The sequence below is a fragment of the Petaurus breviceps genome, unplaced genomic scaffold (genome assembly GCF_028583685.1).
Source record: "Petaurus breviceps papuanus isolate PSGF00001 unplaced genomic scaffold, PetGlider_PUasm1.0 140, whole genome shotgun sequence".
Taxonomy (NCBI): domain Eukaryota; kingdom Metazoa; phylum Chordata; class Mammalia; order Diprotodontia; family Petauridae; genus Petaurus; species Petaurus breviceps.
Window position 1 is genome coordinate 816512 of NW_027185698.1, and position 17780 is coordinate 834291.

The 17780-nt window shown below is 37.6% G+C and overlaps 1 protein-coding gene across 3 annotated transcripts in view; it reads left to right on the forward strand.

Moving 5' to 3' along the window:
- The window catches only part of RFC1 (replication factor C subunit 1), a 103425-nt gene that overhangs the window by 72565 nt on the left and 13080 nt on the right, over positions 1 to 17780 (forward strand). For all 3 annotated transcript variants that reach the window (XM_069068391.1, XM_069068394.1, XM_069068398.1), the window contains 9 exons: positions 1308 to 1422; positions 1943 to 2031; positions 2564 to 2701; positions 2788 to 2883; positions 3016 to 3114; positions 3563 to 3717; positions 3849 to 3966; positions 10053 to 10198; positions 15274 to 15487. In XM_069068391.1, the coding sequence (XP_068924492.1) occupies positions 1308 to 1422; positions 1943 to 2031; positions 2564 to 2701; positions 2788 to 2883; positions 3016 to 3114; positions 3563 to 3717; positions 3849 to 3966; positions 10053 to 10198; positions 15274 to 15487 (1170 nt within the window). The remainder of the gene's footprint in view (positions 1 to 1307; positions 1423 to 1942; positions 2032 to 2563; positions 2702 to 2787; positions 2884 to 3015; positions 3115 to 3562; positions 3718 to 3848; positions 3967 to 10052; positions 10199 to 15273; positions 15488 to 17780) is intronic.

Below are 17780 nucleotides of genomic sequence, written 5' to 3' on the forward strand. Positions count from 1 at the left end.
TTTTGGAGGGCAGTTGGGGTTAAGTAACTTGTCCAAGGTCACATGGCTAGTTTTGTGTGTGTGTGTGTGTGTGTGTGTGTGTGTGTGTGTGTGTGTGTAAGTGTCTGAGGCTGGATCTGAACTCAGGACCTCCTGACTCCAGGGCCGGCTCTCTACTCACTGTGCCACCTAGCCACCACTCCATAAAATTTTGAATTCTAAATTTTTCCCGCTTCCCGAGATAGTGTGCAATCTGATACAGGCTATACATATACATTCATATTAGACATATTTTTACATTAGTCATGTGGTAAAGAAGAATTAGAACCAATGGGAGAAACCATGGAAATAGTATGCTTCAATCTACATTCAGATTCTGTAGTTCTTTTTCTGGATGTGGATAGCATTTTCCATCATGATATTTTTATTTTTAATAATTGAATTGTTAAAGTTGATAAAATTTGTTAAAGAATTTTAGGAGCTGATAAAGATGTATCAGTGAGACAGCATAAGTTTCTACTCTTTTGAGTGAAGAAATTTTATTTTTTACTCGAGATAGAATAATTTTGTAATTATCGTGCATAGTTAGTTTATTTGATAAAGGCCAGAAATACTTTTTACTTATGCTGTTGTTTTTGATAAAATGATTGTTCTTGTGTCTGTGAACCATGAGGTTAGCATACTTAATTCTTAGGTGTTTTATGAGTCACATTTAATAAAGCTGCTTAGATGCAATCTTTATTGTGTTTTCATTATCAAATCTGCTAAAGTTTCAAGGTCTTGTTCTGATCTTTTAATTTAAAAACAAACCCTCTGGAAATACCAGCATGTTACAGTCTTCCTAGGAGGTATATATTTTAAAAACTAAGCTTGTTATTTTAATATTTAAAAGACTGGTGATTTCACCAGGTTTTCATACTCCTCCTATTTAGGCACATTCCAACTCATCCAGGCTTTATTAGACATCTTTTCTGAGTTGGTAGTGGCCAAATATAATCACTTACTGGGTAACTAATTTGATTTAGGGCAGGCCTTTTTATGAGTTTAGGTAGGCTGTGCCTTAAATGACAGATTCAGCCTGTTGCTAGGTCTTTCCAGCTTTATGTTGGACCAGTCAGAGTTTTCTTTCTCATGGCTAGAATGAGACATCAGCATAGTACTTTAGTTTGTATTATTATGTGAAGGATAGTTATATGAAGATAATATGAAACTAAAAGTTTCTAAAACATTATCTTTTTACCTTGATTTTTTTTCTTTTTTACTCCCTCTTTTTTTTGCCTGTCACATTTTATATTTAGTGATTTGGTGATTTCTTGTATTTTAATTAGGAATTGGGGTATAGTTATGTGGAACTGAATGCAAGTGACACTCGAAATAAAAGTAGTTTGAAAGAAATTGTTGCTGAGTCACTGAATAACACCAGCATCAAAGACTTCTATTCAGGTATGTGCCTCTTGGACTTGTTTTTAATAGGCATTTAAAGATTGGAAGTTAGAAACTTGGGATGAATAGTAAAAGAGAAATATCAATTCAAGAAAAAACAAGCAATTATATGAAACATATAAAAATAGCAAAAGATGTGATCTCTGTGGTAACTGAGTCCCGTTTCTTGTTATTTACTATTGTACTTTGCAGGAATGTACTGTGATTGAGATATAAAAGGTCAGTTTTTTGCAAATGGGAAAATGTAAGTGGTAGCCGCAAAAAACTTATATGTAGTTAAAAGGGATCTTGGGAATAGTTCCACAAGAGGAACAAAGAAAAAGAGATATTTTGATAGAAATCAAGATATACAAGCTAGGGGTTAAACATGTATGGTTAGGGTTGTAGAGTTCATTATATTCATTTGAAACCTTTTAACTTCCACTACTAATGAGTAATTATTTAAAAGTTTTTCAGTAACTAGATTTTATTGTCTTTTGTATATTTCTCCAATTTGTTATTTGTTGTCACTATGATTCAGGTGCAGCTCCTTCAGGAGGCACAAAACATGCTCTGATCATGGATGAAGTAGATGGAATGGCAGGCACAGAGGATAGGGGAGGAATTCAGGTAATAGAATCCTTACATGTTTTCAATCTATTCATTTAAATGTACATATTTAAAGGGCAGGGTTTTTTTTAATCTTTCATTTTTCTCTGCTAAGGGTAGCTAGATGGCACAATGGATATAGTGCCAGGCCTAAAGTCAGGAAAGACTCATCTTCCTGAGTTCATATCTGGCGCCAGACACTTGCCGGCTGTGTGACCCTGGGCGAGTCACTTAACCATATTTGCCTCAGTTCCTCATCTTTAAAATGAGCTAGAGAAGGAAATGACAGACCATCATCTTTGCCAAGAAAACCCTAAATGGGGTCACAAAGGGTCAGATAGGACTGAAAACAACGAACAAAACAAATTTTCTCTGCTAAACTATGAGAGTTGTAATGATTAAAGTTTTTTTTTTTTATTTAAATAGAATTGTGATTTTGTGACTTGGGACATTGTCTTTTAATGCAATAGTGAAAAAAAATAGCTTTTTTTTTTTCCTTTTTGTAACTGTGATTCTTCTATGATGATTTTGATGTTGCATATTTGCTTTTCAGGAACTAATTGGCCTGATCAAACACACAAAGATACCCATTATTTGTATGTGTAATGATCGAAATCATCCAAAAATTCGTTCCTTAGTACATTATTGCTTTGATCTTAGATTTCAAAGACCCCGGATTGAACAGATTAAGGTATAAAAATTATTTCTTTTTCAAGTATTTGATTAGCTAAACATTTTTGTTGTTGCGTTTTTGAAATTTTTGTATATCATTTTCAGGGTGCTATGATGTCTGTTGCTTTTAAAGAAGGTTTAAAGATTCCTCCTTCAGCTATGAATGAAATTATTCTGGGAGCAAATCATGATATTCGACAGGTATGTTATATTTTTATGCTGCAACTTTATAACAGAATTCTACTGGCAATTTGCTCAGTTGTGGCCTTTTTATTGCCCTTTTAGGGTGTATTTTCCCTTTTGCCAATCTCTTGCCTTGTTTGTGAATTTTAGGTTTTGCATAATCTTAGCATGTGGTGTGCAGAAAGTAAAACCCTAACCTATGACCAAGCTAAAGCTGATTCCAGCAGGGCAAAAAAAGATATCAAACTGGTAAGATTCTATATAATTATTTTATTTCTTAGCTGCTCTTTGACTTGGCAGTGTTTCTCCCCACTAATAAATAGTAGAAATAATAGAAGTTTTAGTGATCATGTTTATTTGATGAACTCACTAATCCTATGGATAGAGGGAAGCTAGGAAAACGATGACAACATTAATCATAAAGAAGCTACCAAAGAGTTTCAGAATTACAATATGCATTTTTAAGGGCTAATGATTAAATATGGTAAATTATTGAGCAGGCATGAATTTTGAAGTATCCTATTTTTCTAGAGTCTTGTTTATAATGTACTTAATCTTGTAAGTGATTTGCGTGGGGGCCTGAGTGATCTATTATAGGTGATTTAGATCCTTCACTTTTTTGCAGTTTGTTTCAGTTCATCATCAGTTAAAATGAATTGATCTTTGATAAAATTGTAACGGTATTCTTGTGTTATAGGGTCCATTTGATGTTGCCCGGAAAGTGTTTGCTTCTGGGGAAGACACTGCTCATATGTCACTTATGGACAAATCTGATCTCTTCTTCCATGATTACTCAATAGCACCTCTTTTTGTCCAGGAAAACTACTTACATGTAAAACCAGCTGCTGCAGGGTCAGTATTTCAGATTAATGGGAAAAATGGAATTGGTTACATACACAGTGCCTTTTAAGGGCCAATAGCCTATTAAGGGTCATAACTTTTAGGGGATACTCTGAGTAATGGAAATTTGTTCTCTCCTACAGAGGGGATATGAAAAAACACTTGATGCTTTTGAGCAGAGCAGCAGATAGTATGTGTGATGGTGACTTAGTTGATAGACAAATTCGAAGTAAGCAAAATTGGAGCCTTCTGCCAACGCAGGTAGGTGTGTTACTATCCCTAAAATGCATATAAGGTATGCAGCAAAGTTGGCAAATAACTGCTTTAAGATGCTGCAAGTGCTTAGAATATCAGATAAGTTTTATGAATCATATAGGGATTTTTTTTTGGACCATATTTATCTAGGCCATGGTTTGCCAGAAATGAAAACACTGTATTTTCTCTGGTTCTTTAATAAAAGGATTTTTTTCTGTACCACATGTAGCCTCAAGGTCTCAGGTTCCCTGCCGCTGTACCAGACCATCTTCCTTATTTTTTATTTTTCAAATGCTTTATTAACTTCTGATTTACATCATTAATTTCCTCCAGATTTTGAGTTACAAATTTTCTCCCCGTTTTCCCCCTACCCATCACCCCAGAATAGCAGTCCCACAGGATATCCCCTCCTCCAATCTGCTCTCTCCCATACCCCCTTCGACTTTTCCAGTAGGGCATGGTGGATCTCTATGCCCCAGTGCGTGTATATCTTCTTTCCCAATTATATGTAAGATAGTATCAATTAATTAATTAATTAATGATAGTGTATATGTATATATAATTTTAAACATTTTATTTTTTTTTTGAAGCAATTGGGGTTAAGTAACTTGCTTAAGGTTACACGGCCAGTTATTTCTGGGTGTGGTGCTAAGTATCAGAGCCCGGACTCCATCCTAGGTCATCCTGACTCTGGGGCCGGTGCTGTTACTCACTGTGCCACCTGGCCGCCCCTAAACATTTGATTTTAAAACTTTGAATTCCAGATTCATTCCCTTCCTCCCTTGTCACCCATCTTACTGGGAAGATAAGCAGTTCAGTATAGGTTGTACATGTGTAGCTAATGCAAAACATTAACATAGTAGATATATTGTAAAAGACTGACTATTTCCCTCCCTCCTATCCCACCACCCACTTGTTCTATTCTCTACTTTGATCCCATCCCTTTTCAAAGGGGAGTGCTTCCAACTTCCCTCCCCGCCAGCCTGCCCTCTCTTCCATCATCCCCGCTCTCATCCCTTTCCCCCCTACTCTCCTGTAGGGTGAGATACCCTATTTAGTGTGTATTTCATTCCCTCCCCAAGCCAAATTCAGTGAGAATAAGGTTGACCCATTCTCTTTTGCGTTCCTATTCTTCCCCTCCATTGTAACCCTTATCCCTTGCCTCTTCTTTATGAGATAGTTTACCCCATTCTATCTCTCTCCATCTCCTCTCATTATATTCCTCTCTCACCTCTTAATTTCCCCTTTTAAGTATCATTCCTTCCTATTAAATTGGTCCTGTGCCCTCTATCTATGTGTACCTGTAAGCATATATACACACATTTACACATGTATTCATATGCCCATATACCCTCTGAAATAGACATATATATATATATATATATATATATTTCTGTTCCCTTCAACTATTTTCATACTGAGAAAAGTTTCATCAGTGACAATTGTCGTTTTTGCATGTAGGAATGTTAATAGTTCAACTTTGATCAGTGGCTTATGATTTCTTTTTCCTGTTTACCTTCTCATGCTTCTCTTGCTTCTTATAATTGAATGTCAAATTTTCTATTCAACTCTGTTTTTTTCATTAAGAATGTTTGAAAGTCCTCTATTCCACTGAATGACCATATTTTCCCCTGAAAGATGATACTCAGTTTTGCTAGGTAGGTGATTCTTGGTTTTAATCCCAGCTCCTTTGACCTCTGGAATATCATATTCCAAGCCCTTTGATCCCTCAGTGTAGAAGCTGCCAGATCTGGTGTTATCCTGATTGTGTTTCCACAATATTCAAATTGTTTCTTGCTGGCTGCTCATAATCTCTCCTTGATCTGGGAATTCCGGAACCTGGCTATAATATTCCTAGGAGTTTTCTTTTTGGGATCTTTTTCAGGAGGTGATTGGTGGATTCTTTCAACCTCTATTTTGCCTTCTGGTTCTAAAACATCAGGGCAATTTTCCTTGAGAATTTCTTGGAGGATTTCTAGGTTCTTTCTTTGATCGTGGCTTTCAGGTAGTCCAATAATTTTAAAATTATCTCTCCTGGATCTAGTTTCCAGGTGAGTGGTTTTTCCCATGAGATATTTCACATTGCCTTCTGTTCTTTCATTTGTTTGGATCTGTTTAACAGCATCTTGATTTCTCATAAAGTCACTAGCTTCCCTTTGCTCCAATCTAAATCTGAGGTAATGGTTCTCCTCATTGAGCTTTTAAGCTTCGTTTTCCATCTGGCAAATTCGGCTTTTTAAGGCATTCCTCTCATTGCCTTTTTGAGCCTCCTTTGCCAATTGAGTCAATCTGTTTTTTAAGGTATTATTTTCCTCAGTCAGGCTGTTGACTCTCATTTTGTAATTTTCTTGCATCGTTCTCATTTCTCTTCCCAATTTTTCCTCCACTTCTCTTATCTGCTTCTTAAGGTCCTCTATGGCCTGTAACCAGCTGGTATTTTCCTTTGAAGCTTTTGGTGCAGGATTTCTGACTTTACTGTCTTCCTCCTGTTCCATGCTTTGCTCCTTTTTTCCCCCCAGATTGGAGTCTAATGTTGGAGTCTTCTGTTTGTTTTGCTTCCTTTGTCTGGTCATGTCACCCCTCAGTCACTTGACCTCTGGGCTTTTTGCCACAGTAGGATTCTGCCACCAGACTGGAGAGCTTTCGTCCCAAATGCTGGGGTTTTCTCAGCAGCCAGAGATATTAGATGGGTGCCCTCTCTGAGGTCTCCACAGGCTCTGGCAAGGTGGTCATGCACTATAGGACCTCCACCCTAGACCACAATCCAGATCCAAGCAGGTTAAAGCAAGAGCGATTACCCCTCAGACTGGTTGCTTGGTCGCCCTACATTCTGCACGCCAGGAGCTGAAGCTGCTATGTGGCACTGGCTGGCTGTGCTCGGTGTCTCAGAGGCTTCTTGCCCCGGGGGCAAAAGCTGGTACACTCCCATCTACTGGTCCCAAATCCAGACTGTACTGAACTCTCACTTTGTCCATGGAATCTATGTGTTGATAAATCTGGAAATGGCCACAGCTGCTGCTTATCTGGAGTCCCTCAGGCTGGTGGCTGGTCAGGCCCGCCCTAGGGCTAATACCTCTGGCTCACAGGGGCCTGTGCTTGGCTACCAGAGCGCTGTGCTGGCCAATTCCTGCTGGCCTGCGGGGCTGTCCTCAGCGGGAAGTTGGCTTCTCTGTGTCATTTTGTGGGTTCTGCAGCTCCATAGGTTGTTTAGAGTCCACTTTTACATGTATTGGGAAAGGTGAAAGCCAGAGCCCTGCAGAGGTCTTGCTTCTACTCTGCCATCTTGACTCCGCCCCCTACCAGACCATCTTCCAAAAGTATTTTGGTTCTTGTTTCTGTTTGATATTATTCTGAGCATAGACAAAAGGAATGGTTAAGAATAGGTTCTCGATTGTGACTCAGATATGAATAAAACGTTTCCTTTAGGCTTTTGCCTTGAGAACATAACTTCTGATTAGATTCTCAACTTCTTGGAATCAAGGAAATGAGCCAGATAACCTTTCCTTGAATTTTTTTCTCATAGTGCCATAGTTGTAAATGTTCTCTTCTTTTAGAATTGTAACATTGTTTTTAAGATAGGCACATAGGGAGATTTTGAGAGGATTCTGGCCCCTACCTCCCCCTCCTTTGCCATTTAAACTAACAGTTTTTTAAAAAATGATTGTAGTGTATTTAAGTTGATCTCATCGCTAGAGGGTTGGTCACACAATGATGATTTTTTTTTTTTTGGACTTAGCAACTTATCTTGGGACAGGGCTCCTGTTCTAGTTGTTCACAGGTCTAATCATACTCCCCTGCTGTATTGTTTATGAAATAGTTAATTTTTGTAAGTAAATCCCAGAAAACTAAAACCCACTCCTAAAAATGGCCATCATATAAAAATGCATAAAGGTTTGATTCTGTGGCTGGAATACCCACATGAACTAAAACAAGGTTTTTTAAAGTGTGAAGTTGAAGTATTCTGGTTGATTATTTTACTTAAAGCAATGGGTTACCAACTTTTTAGGAATGAAATGCTTAATTGCTTACTTGTGTGGTAGTTGTGTCATTGAGATATGGAATAAAAAGAACCAACCCCACATGTTCCTAATCAACCACATACACAACCAATGAGAGATTTCATTTGGGCCTAGTTAATAAGCTCCTCTTTTAAAATGGAAGTACTTTTAGAGGGGATTTCAGGACCATAAATTAGTTTTGCAAGGGACTTTAGAAGCATTCCTACTTGCCATTTGAACTCACTGTCATCTAAATTGATCAAAGGAGGAAAGAAGATACACATGGAGAGAGAGAGAGAAAGAGATATTTGCGTGCCTAAATACGTGTATAGTTTGATTTTCCTTTTGAGTAAAGAATTCAATATGATATTTGCAAGAACAAAAAAAAGACATTGCATTCTTTTCACAGATGGGGAACCTAAGGCCCAGGTAACTAAATGGCTTGTTTCAGGTGGGAGTTGGCAGAGTCAGAATGCTATGCTCCAAATGATAATGCTCTTCCCACTGTTTTATGCTGTGTTAAACCTATTAGTCATTTATAGTAGCATGAAGTACTTGGGTCATAGTGATATTTTTCTCTTATCTAAGAGGGCTCCATTGAAGAAATAGGAGATTGAGCTGTATCAGGGGAAGGCAAATATTGGGTGTCCTAGTGGTATAGTTTTGGCGAGCATTAGCATATTAGTCATCCAATAGCGTAGGAGAGGGGACACAAAGATATAAGAATATGCCGAAAAGAAACCTTGTACCATTTAGCATGGCACTGGTTGTGGCAGTTAGCCCAGTGCCAGTGAATATGAATATCTTTGCTGTCTTTAGTTATTAATGATAATGACAATAACTCAACACTTATAAAGCACTTAAATCTGTATTAATAACTTCACATACATTTTCACCTTTGAGTCTCACAACTGTTTGTCTCCTTTTTATAGATAAGTATACTGAGGCTCAGAGAACATACATAAATTATTCTTGATTATATAGCTAGAGACTACTGGAGGTAGCATTTGAACTTTTTTCTCTTGACTACAAGTTCTATGAGAGCTTGGTGTAGTGGATAAATCACCAGATTTCAATTTGGAAAGACCTCAGCTTGAATTTTGTCTAAGGCATTTATTCTATTCCCTGGGCAAGTCACTTGACTACTATAGGGCTCAGTTTCCTCATGTGTAAAATCAGAGAATCATACTTAATGTTCTTTAAAAAGCCCTTGCAGCTTAGAAATCTAAGATATTATCATCTTAACTAGGTTAACCTGGGTTCTATGTCCAAAGAGAAAAAAATTATATCTTCGTTTTGATATAATTAGTTTCCTTTGTAATCTTACATATTGTATTTTATGAATTTAAAAACATGATTCTTAAAAGGACTCCATGGACTTCTCCAGACTGACAGAGGTCCACAAAAAGGTGGACACAGAAAAGGTTAAGGAATTTTGCTATAATCTGTCCTTTTTCTACTGAACCACTGATGTCTTACCTGAAGGTTTAATGTGGTCTGACTACAGTGTTTTTTCTTAACTAATAAGTAAACACTAAAGTAATGAAAAGGACTTTGTATGTAAAGGATATAACATGATATTCATCCTACCTCCTTGTTATCAGAAACAATTTGTTAAAGGTCTGTTTATATCAGATGTGGTGCTATTTTATTAAATATTAATCTACTCTCTCTGAGTTTATAATCTGTGATCACCTTTTAATTATCTGATTTGTCTTCTGACCATTACTCAGTGCAGGTTATGAATAAAGACTAATTTTAGCAAACCATAATTAAGAAAGTACATTGACTACCAAAAGAAATCCTATTACTCACCTCAAATCCAAATCTCTTGCTTATATTACCTTTGCTAGTATTTTTTTCTATTAGGGTTGATGATTCAGTAGACTTTGTGTCTGTTCAGATAGTAAGACATTAATCATCTTTTGGATTGAATTCCAACTTTTGTTTTTCTGTTTTATGTTGTAGATGTCGGTTTAACAAATTAGATTCTGTAAGTGGAAATAAACTCTTTATCTTTTTACTGTTATACATAAGTGTAGCAATTTGGAATTTTGTTTAGTCTGAACTAATTTTTTTTGCTTGACTTTTCAGGCCATTTACTCTAGTGTTCTTCCCGGAGAGTTGATGAGAGGTTACATGACTCAGTTTCCTTCTTTCCCAAGTTGGTTGGGTAAATTCTCGTCTACAGGCAAATATGATCGCATTGTTCAAGAATTAGCATTACACATGAGTCTTGAGTAAGTATAATCATTCCACTTGGGAGTTTTATTGCTGTGTAATGTTTGCCCTTTAATTGGACAGCATGGCATGGTGTTACATATGCCAGCCTAGAATGCAAAATCTGAATTTTTAGCCAGTAACCTAAAGTATGACCGTGGCAATTCCCCTAACCTTTCTCGTCTTCAGTTAAATTATTTGTAAAATGGAAATGATAGCATCTACCCTTAGTATATTTTGGAGTTGGATATTGGGTTGGATAAAATGAGCATTTAAAGCTAAAGTTCGAAGCCATATTTAAATCTGAGATACTGTTAAAAATATTGTAGTATTATTTAGCTTCAGGTCATTTATTCACTAAATACTAAGAATACTAATACCAATAAATACTTATTCTGTGTGAAAAGCACAGTGCTAGGTACTATAAGAGATATAGCATGCATGGGTCATTACTGTCTTTGCAGGGGAGGTAAGATGTCTGTATACATACATATTGTTCTGTTTTGCGTGGATACTACACTTCCTATTCAGTTAAGGACAGTGAGGCCCGTGCAAACAAGGCTTCAGAGATATTTAATTTAGTTTAATTTAGACATTTAATTTAATTTAGCAAGAATTAGTAATAATATCTTAGATTCCTCAGGTACTTTTATAATTTTTAACATGCTTGAATATGTCTAACTTAACTCTATTAGCTGTTTTTAGGAGGACATGAGCTATAGGGAAATTACTCAGATGACTGGAAATGAATGTTTCTAGAGAATGGGCTCAAGGAAGGCAATAGTATATTATTTTTTCATTAAGGATAAGGGATTGGAGAGAGTATGGATGTCAGTATATATATAATGAAAATACATTGAGAATTTAACTTGAAACATTGAGAGGAAACTGAGCTACCTAAAAAGCTCCCTTCTGACTCTGGCTAAGTCTAACTATATTTTGAAATCCAGACCTTTTTCTGACTTGTGGTTGAAATTGATTTGAGATTATCAACCACATCATTAGAACTCACTTTGCCCTGTTTACAGGAAATCCAGTTTTACCCTTATTTTTTTCTAGAAGAAACTCTGACTCTCCAGTCTCTCCTTTCTTTCTACTTTGTTCCATGTAACCTGTTTCTTTGTCTTTCACATCCCGGATGGACTGTTCTTCCATCTGTTTATAGTTTTTCTGAGCTGAGCTAAAGTGCTTTAGCCCTTCACCTTTATTGGATTCACCATCTCAGTTCTATCATCTTGCTACTCAGTATTTGATTTCTCATTTTAGCTCCTTATTTGCATCAGTTTCTTGGGCTTTTTCAGATTTGCCTCCTCTCTCTTTGTTCATACCCTCCTTTATTACTTCTCCCACTTCTCAAAAAAAAATGCAGCCATTTAAGAGCTCCTTTTTAACATAAATCTTCCTTGCTCTACTCACAAAGTACCACTTTAACACAGATCCTCATCACCTTTTGCCTAAGCTATTGCAGTATTCCTTCTAATTGGTCTCCTTGCCTCTTCCTTCTTAATTCTATCTTCTACTCAGTTGCTAAAATGACTTTTCCAAAGTTCAGGTCTGATCATGTAACTTTCCAACTCTCTGCTTCTACTCCTCTCCTGTGCCCCTGAATATACTATCTCCTATAGCTGCCTACCAGCTATAAAAAGCCTGTCATTTAAATATAAAAACCCTTCACACCCTGACCCCTTCCTACTTTTTCAGTCTTTCCCTCCTTGTATTCTACTAACCGGGTACATTGGCCTTCTTTCTTTTACTTGCATGCAAGACTCTGTATCTTAACTCTGTTCTTTTCATTGGTTGTTCCTCATGTCTAGAATGCTTTCCCCCCTTACTGCCATCTCTTGACTTTCCTGGCTTCCTTCAAGATTCACTTCAATTTCCAGCTTCTTAAAGAGGCCTTTTCTAGTTGGTGTTAAACCTGCCCTCACGATCCCCCAGTCCCTACTTGTGCCTTCCTTCTGAGATTACTTTCATTCATCCCATCCTTGTGTGCACATAAGTGTTTTTGGCACATTGTCTCCTTTATTTAGAATATGAGCTTGAGAACAGGGACGCTGCTCTTTTACTTTTCTTTGTACTTCCAGTACTTAATACAGTGCTTGAGACATAGTAAATGCTTAATAAATGTCTACTGATTGATTTCTCAGTTCTGGTACTTTCTCCCTGTCCCATTTCTCTTTTAGAGAATTCTTTTAGGTCACCAATTCCCATACCCAGCCTAATAACTTTATTTAGGTTACTGGAACTCTTTCATGAGTTCACAGGAAGCATTGGTCTATCATTATCACTACCTGTTAACTTTTGTACTTAAAAAGAACAAAAGCTGTATGTACTTGGGCAAGTCATTTAGTTCTCTTGTTCTTACTTTCTTCATCTGTGAAATAAAAGGGCTAGACAGGATGACACCTATGGCTCTAACTTTCCATGATGCTACTATTCTTTAAAAAATTTCTTTAATGATGTTTTAATTTTTTTTTACATTATTACAGTTTCCCAGCTACCCCATAAAAAGATAAATTTTTCTTTTTTTTTCTTTTTTTTTGCTTTTTGGATGGGGGAAGGCAGGGCAGTTGGGGTTAAATGACTTGCCCAAAATCACCTGGCTAGTAAGTGTTAAGTGTCTGAGGCCGGATTTGAACTCAATGTCCTCCTGACTCCAGGGCCAGTGCTCTATTCACTGCGCTGCCTAGACACCCCCAAAAATAATATTTTTAAGATAGTTTAAAAAAAAGGCAAAAAAATAATCATAATGGATTAGTATTTTAAGAAAGTCTGCAAATACATGCATTGTGCAACACTTGTGATACGTACTCCCACCTCTACAAAGGGATGAGTATCTTCTTTATCTTCTTTTGAGCCTTTCATGTTCTTTGTAATTTTACAACATTAACTTGATTTGCGGGGGTTTTTTTTTTTTGTTCTTTCTATTTACATTGTTTTGGTCATTGTGTATATTGTTTTCTTGTCTCTCTTTATTTCACTCTCCATCAGTTCATGGCTTTTTCCATGTTTCTCTGTATTTGTCACAGTTGTTATTTCCTAGAGTGAAGTAATATGTACTATAGTTTGTTCATTATTTCTCAATTAATGGGTAACTACTTGGTTTCCAATTCTTTCCTATTAGAAATAGTGCTGCCATGAATATTTTGTTGTGTCTTTGCATTTTCTTATTGATGTCCTTTTTTTGATAATAAGCCTAATAATGGAATATATGAGTTAAAATGGACATTTTAAGTCACTTTATTTGCGTGATTCCCAGTTGTTTTTCAAAGTGGTTGTACCAATTTACAGCTTAAGCAGCGCACCCATGCACCTCTCTTCCCACAACCACTCCGACATGGATTATTCCATATCTTGTCATCTTTGCCAGTTTGCGGAGTGTGAACCTCACACTTCAGGGTTGTTTTGATTTGCATTACTTTCATTAGTAATTTGGAGCTTTTTTTTTTGGTCTTTTTGGAGGGGAGGAGAAGGCAGGACAGTTGGGGTTAAATGACTTTCCCAAGGTCACACAGCTAGTAAGTGTTAAGTATCTGAGGCCAGATTTGAGCTCAGGTCCTCTTGACTCCAGGGCAAGTGCTCTATTCACTACGCCACCTAGCTGCCCTAGGAGCATTCTTTAATGTGGTTGTTAATAGTTTGTAATTCTTCCTTTGAGCATGATGCAGGGAAGAAAATGTAAAAATTTGGAATGGAAGAATGCTTCCCTTGGATGGATGGAAGGATGAAAAGTTATAAAAATATTGATATCATAAGTATGCTATGACTTAGTAAATCAGAATTGCCTTCATATATTAATATGGACAAACCATTAATATGGACAGTATGAAAGATTAAACGAAGAGAGGAAATAGGAGTAAAATAAAGTAAGAGAGATTTTGATTAGACATAAAGAAGATTTACTTGGCTAACTATGTAATAAAATTCACTATTGAAGACATAGAATCTTCATCTTCACTGCATAATTTATATGTTTATCTACTTACAGCTAGAGGCCTTGGCTCTCTAATACATTAAGGGCACTCGTGGCTCTATTCTATGAAACCTCTCCAAATTCAGAGTGTTATGTTATAGTCTGACAAAAAGCTGTCTTTGAGATCTTTTTAATAGCTCTTATAATAGAACCTTTCACATAGTAGGTACTTAATAAAGGTTTGTTGAATGGGAGGACGGATGGATAAAAAAATCATAAAAATATAAATGTCAAACTTAGATAATTGCATAATTTGGGCTATAGCTACAAGTGGAGAAAATGAAATAGGTAGTAAAGACTTTTGAAATAATATTCTCTCATTTCCCTATATTCTGGGAGCAAAAGGTTGTTGGGGAAAAGGAGAGAGCATGACAATGACTTGATGAGAAGACTTGATTCCAGTCACATACTGTTTTCAAGGCCGTGGCAACTTTCCAGGTTTTAACAGATAAAGTGCTAATTTGATTGCATTCCCTACTACTATCACCAAGCCAGTTCAGGAATGAGTATTCAGAGATGTCTTCTGTGGTTCTGCTTCCCAACCTAAAAATTTTAAAGCCATATAAGCCCCATAGGTGCTTTGTATCTGGTGATTCCCCCACCCTTATTCATCCCCACTCCAAAGTCAGAAACCAAGAAATGTCAGATATTTATAGTAGAAATGACAGCTGGAAAAGAGAATTATAGGAGATAGCTCTGGTTTTTATATTTTGGGGGCTTGGGAAGTGAGTGTTCTTGGTTATAATAAGGTGCCAGAAGACACCAAAATATAATCCCTCTTTTTGAAATTTAGAAACCCACTGTTGCTGCTATAGCCTTGAAAATGGTATAGTGGTAGAAGCCAAAGCCATTTCTAGAATTTGTCTCTTTATTTAAGCAAGTTTTCTGGGTACCATGGCTCTGTTTCTAAATAATCATTTTCATAACTAGTTAGAGCCAGAAACTTGAAGTCTTTGTTGTAACACAAAGCTTCTTTACATAAACACAACCTGTAGTTGATACTAAATAACAATATGTTGTAGTTGAATTGAACTATTGTCTGATTAGTACAGTTGATCATTTAAAATTTAAGTTGGTGCTTTTACAAAACTGACCTATTCAATATGCTTTCTTTTGGTAAAGAACTCACTCCAGCAAAAGGTCCATTAACCTGGATTACCTTTCACACATACGGGATGCACTTGTTCTTCCTTTGACATTACATGGGACAGAAGGTGTTCAGAATGTTGTTGGAATCATGGATACGTATCATCTCATGAGAGAAGACTTTGAAAATATCATGGAAATAAGCATTTGGGGAGGCAAACCGAGTTCCTTTTCTAAATTGGATCCCAAGGTAAAATTTATAACTACTCATACTTCTGTGAAATGTTTTTTCATTTATCACATAGGTACATTAAAAAAAAATTAAACCTTTAGCAATATTTGGGAATACCTCTACCTCCTTCATTATTAATCCCAAGCTACCAAATACTGTTGGAGGAAAAAGTGCTGATTGAGTCCACTTACAGTCATCCTAGCAATATAGTGTGATGGAAAGAGCATTGAATTAAAAAACAAACAGAAAAATCGTAAAGAAATTTTTATTGATGCCTTGTATTTTTACTCTTCAGTTATTTCTTTTTTTTTCATTTTTCAAATGCTTTATTAACTTCTGATTTACATCATTAATTTCTGCCAGATTTTGAGTTACACATTTTCTCCCTGTTTTTCCCCTACCCACTACTCCAAAATAGCAGTCCCACAGGATATCCCCTCCTCCAATCTGCGCTCTCCCATAACTTCTCCCATACCCCCTTCAATTTTTCCAGTAGGGCATGGTAGATCTCTATGCCCCAGTGCCAGTATATCTTCTTTCCCAATTACATGTAAAATAGTATTAATAATAGTGTGTGTGTGTGTGTGTGTGTGTGTGTGTGTGTGTGTATATAATTTTAAACATTTGATTTTAAAACAATTCCAGATTCATTCCCTTCCTTCCTTGTCACCCACTCTTACTGGGAAGATAAGCATTTAAGCATAGGTTGTACATGTATAGCCAATGCAAAACATTAACATAGAAGATATGTTGTAAAAGACTGACTATACTTCCCTCCCTCCCATCCCACCACCCACCTGCTGCATCCTCTACTTTGGTTCCATACCCCTTCAAAAGTGGGCGCTTCCAACTTCCCTCCCCCCCAGCCTGCTCTCCCTTCCATCATCCCCCCTCTCATCCCCTTCCCCCCTATTCTCCTGTAGGGTGAGATACCCTATTTAGTGTGTATGTCATTCCTTCCCTGAGCCAAATTCAATGAGAATAAGGTTGACCCATTCCCTTTTGCCTTCCTATTCTTCCCCTCCATTGCCCTTGCCTCTTCTTTATGAGATACTTTACCCCATTCTTTCTCTCTCCATCTCCTCTCATTATACCTCTATCACCTCTTAATTTCACCTTCTAAGTATCATCCCTTCCTATTAACTTGGTCCTGTGCCCTCTATCTATGTATACCTGTAAACATATATACACACATTCACAATTGTATTCATATACCCATATACCCTCCGATACAGACATATGTGTGTGTGTGTGTGTGTGTGTGTGTGTGTGTGTGTGTGTGTATTTCTATTCCCTTCAACTATTTTCATACTGAGAAAAGTTTCATCAGTGACAATTGTCGTTTTTGCGTGTAGGAATGTTAAGAGTTCAACTTTGATCAGTGGCTTATGATTTCTTTTCCCTGTTTACCTTCTCAAGATTCTCCTGCTTCTTGTATCTGAATGTTAAATTTTCTATTCAACTCTGGTTTTTCATTAAGAATGCTTGAAAGTGGGGGGGTGGAGCCAAGATGGCGGAGTAGAAGCAGTACCTCCTCACGGCTCCAGCTTCCACCTTCCCCAATCCATGTAAAAGGGGACTCTGAACAAACTTTGGAGCTGCAGAACCCACAAAATGACACAGAGAAGCCAACCTCCCGCTGAGGACAGCCCAGCAGGACAGCAGGAATTGGCCAGCACAGAGCTCTGGGAGCCAAGCCCAGCCCCACGCTGAGGCTTTAGCCACAGGGCGGGCCTGACCAGCTGCCAGCTAGAGGGACTCCAGATCAGCAGCAGCTGTGGCCATTTCCAGATTTATCAACACAGAGATGTGGAGGACAAAGTGAGATGTCAGTGCAGTCTAGACTCTGGGACCCAGTAAGTGGGAGTACGTGGCTTTTACCTCCCGGGTGAGAAGCCGCTGAGAGGCTGGCACAGCCGGCAAGCGCCATATGGCAGCTTCAGCTCCTGGCCTGCAGAGTGTAGGGGGACCAAGCACCAGTCTGAGGGGTAATTGCTGTTGCTTTAACCTGCTTGGATCTGGATTGCAGTCTAGGGTGGAGGTCCTGGGGTGTGTGTCCAGCATGCCAGAGCGTGTGGAGACCTCAGAGAGGGCACCCATCTAATACCTCCAGCAGCTGAGAAAACCCCAGCGTTTGGGACGAAAGCTTCCTTGTCTGGTGGCAGAATCCTACTGTGGCAAAAAGCCCAGGGGTCAAGTAACTGAGGGGCTACATGACCAGGTAAAGGAAACAAAGCAGAGAGGAGATTCCAACATTAGACTCCTATTTTGGGGACAAAAAAGAGCAAAGCATGGAACAGGAGGAAGACAG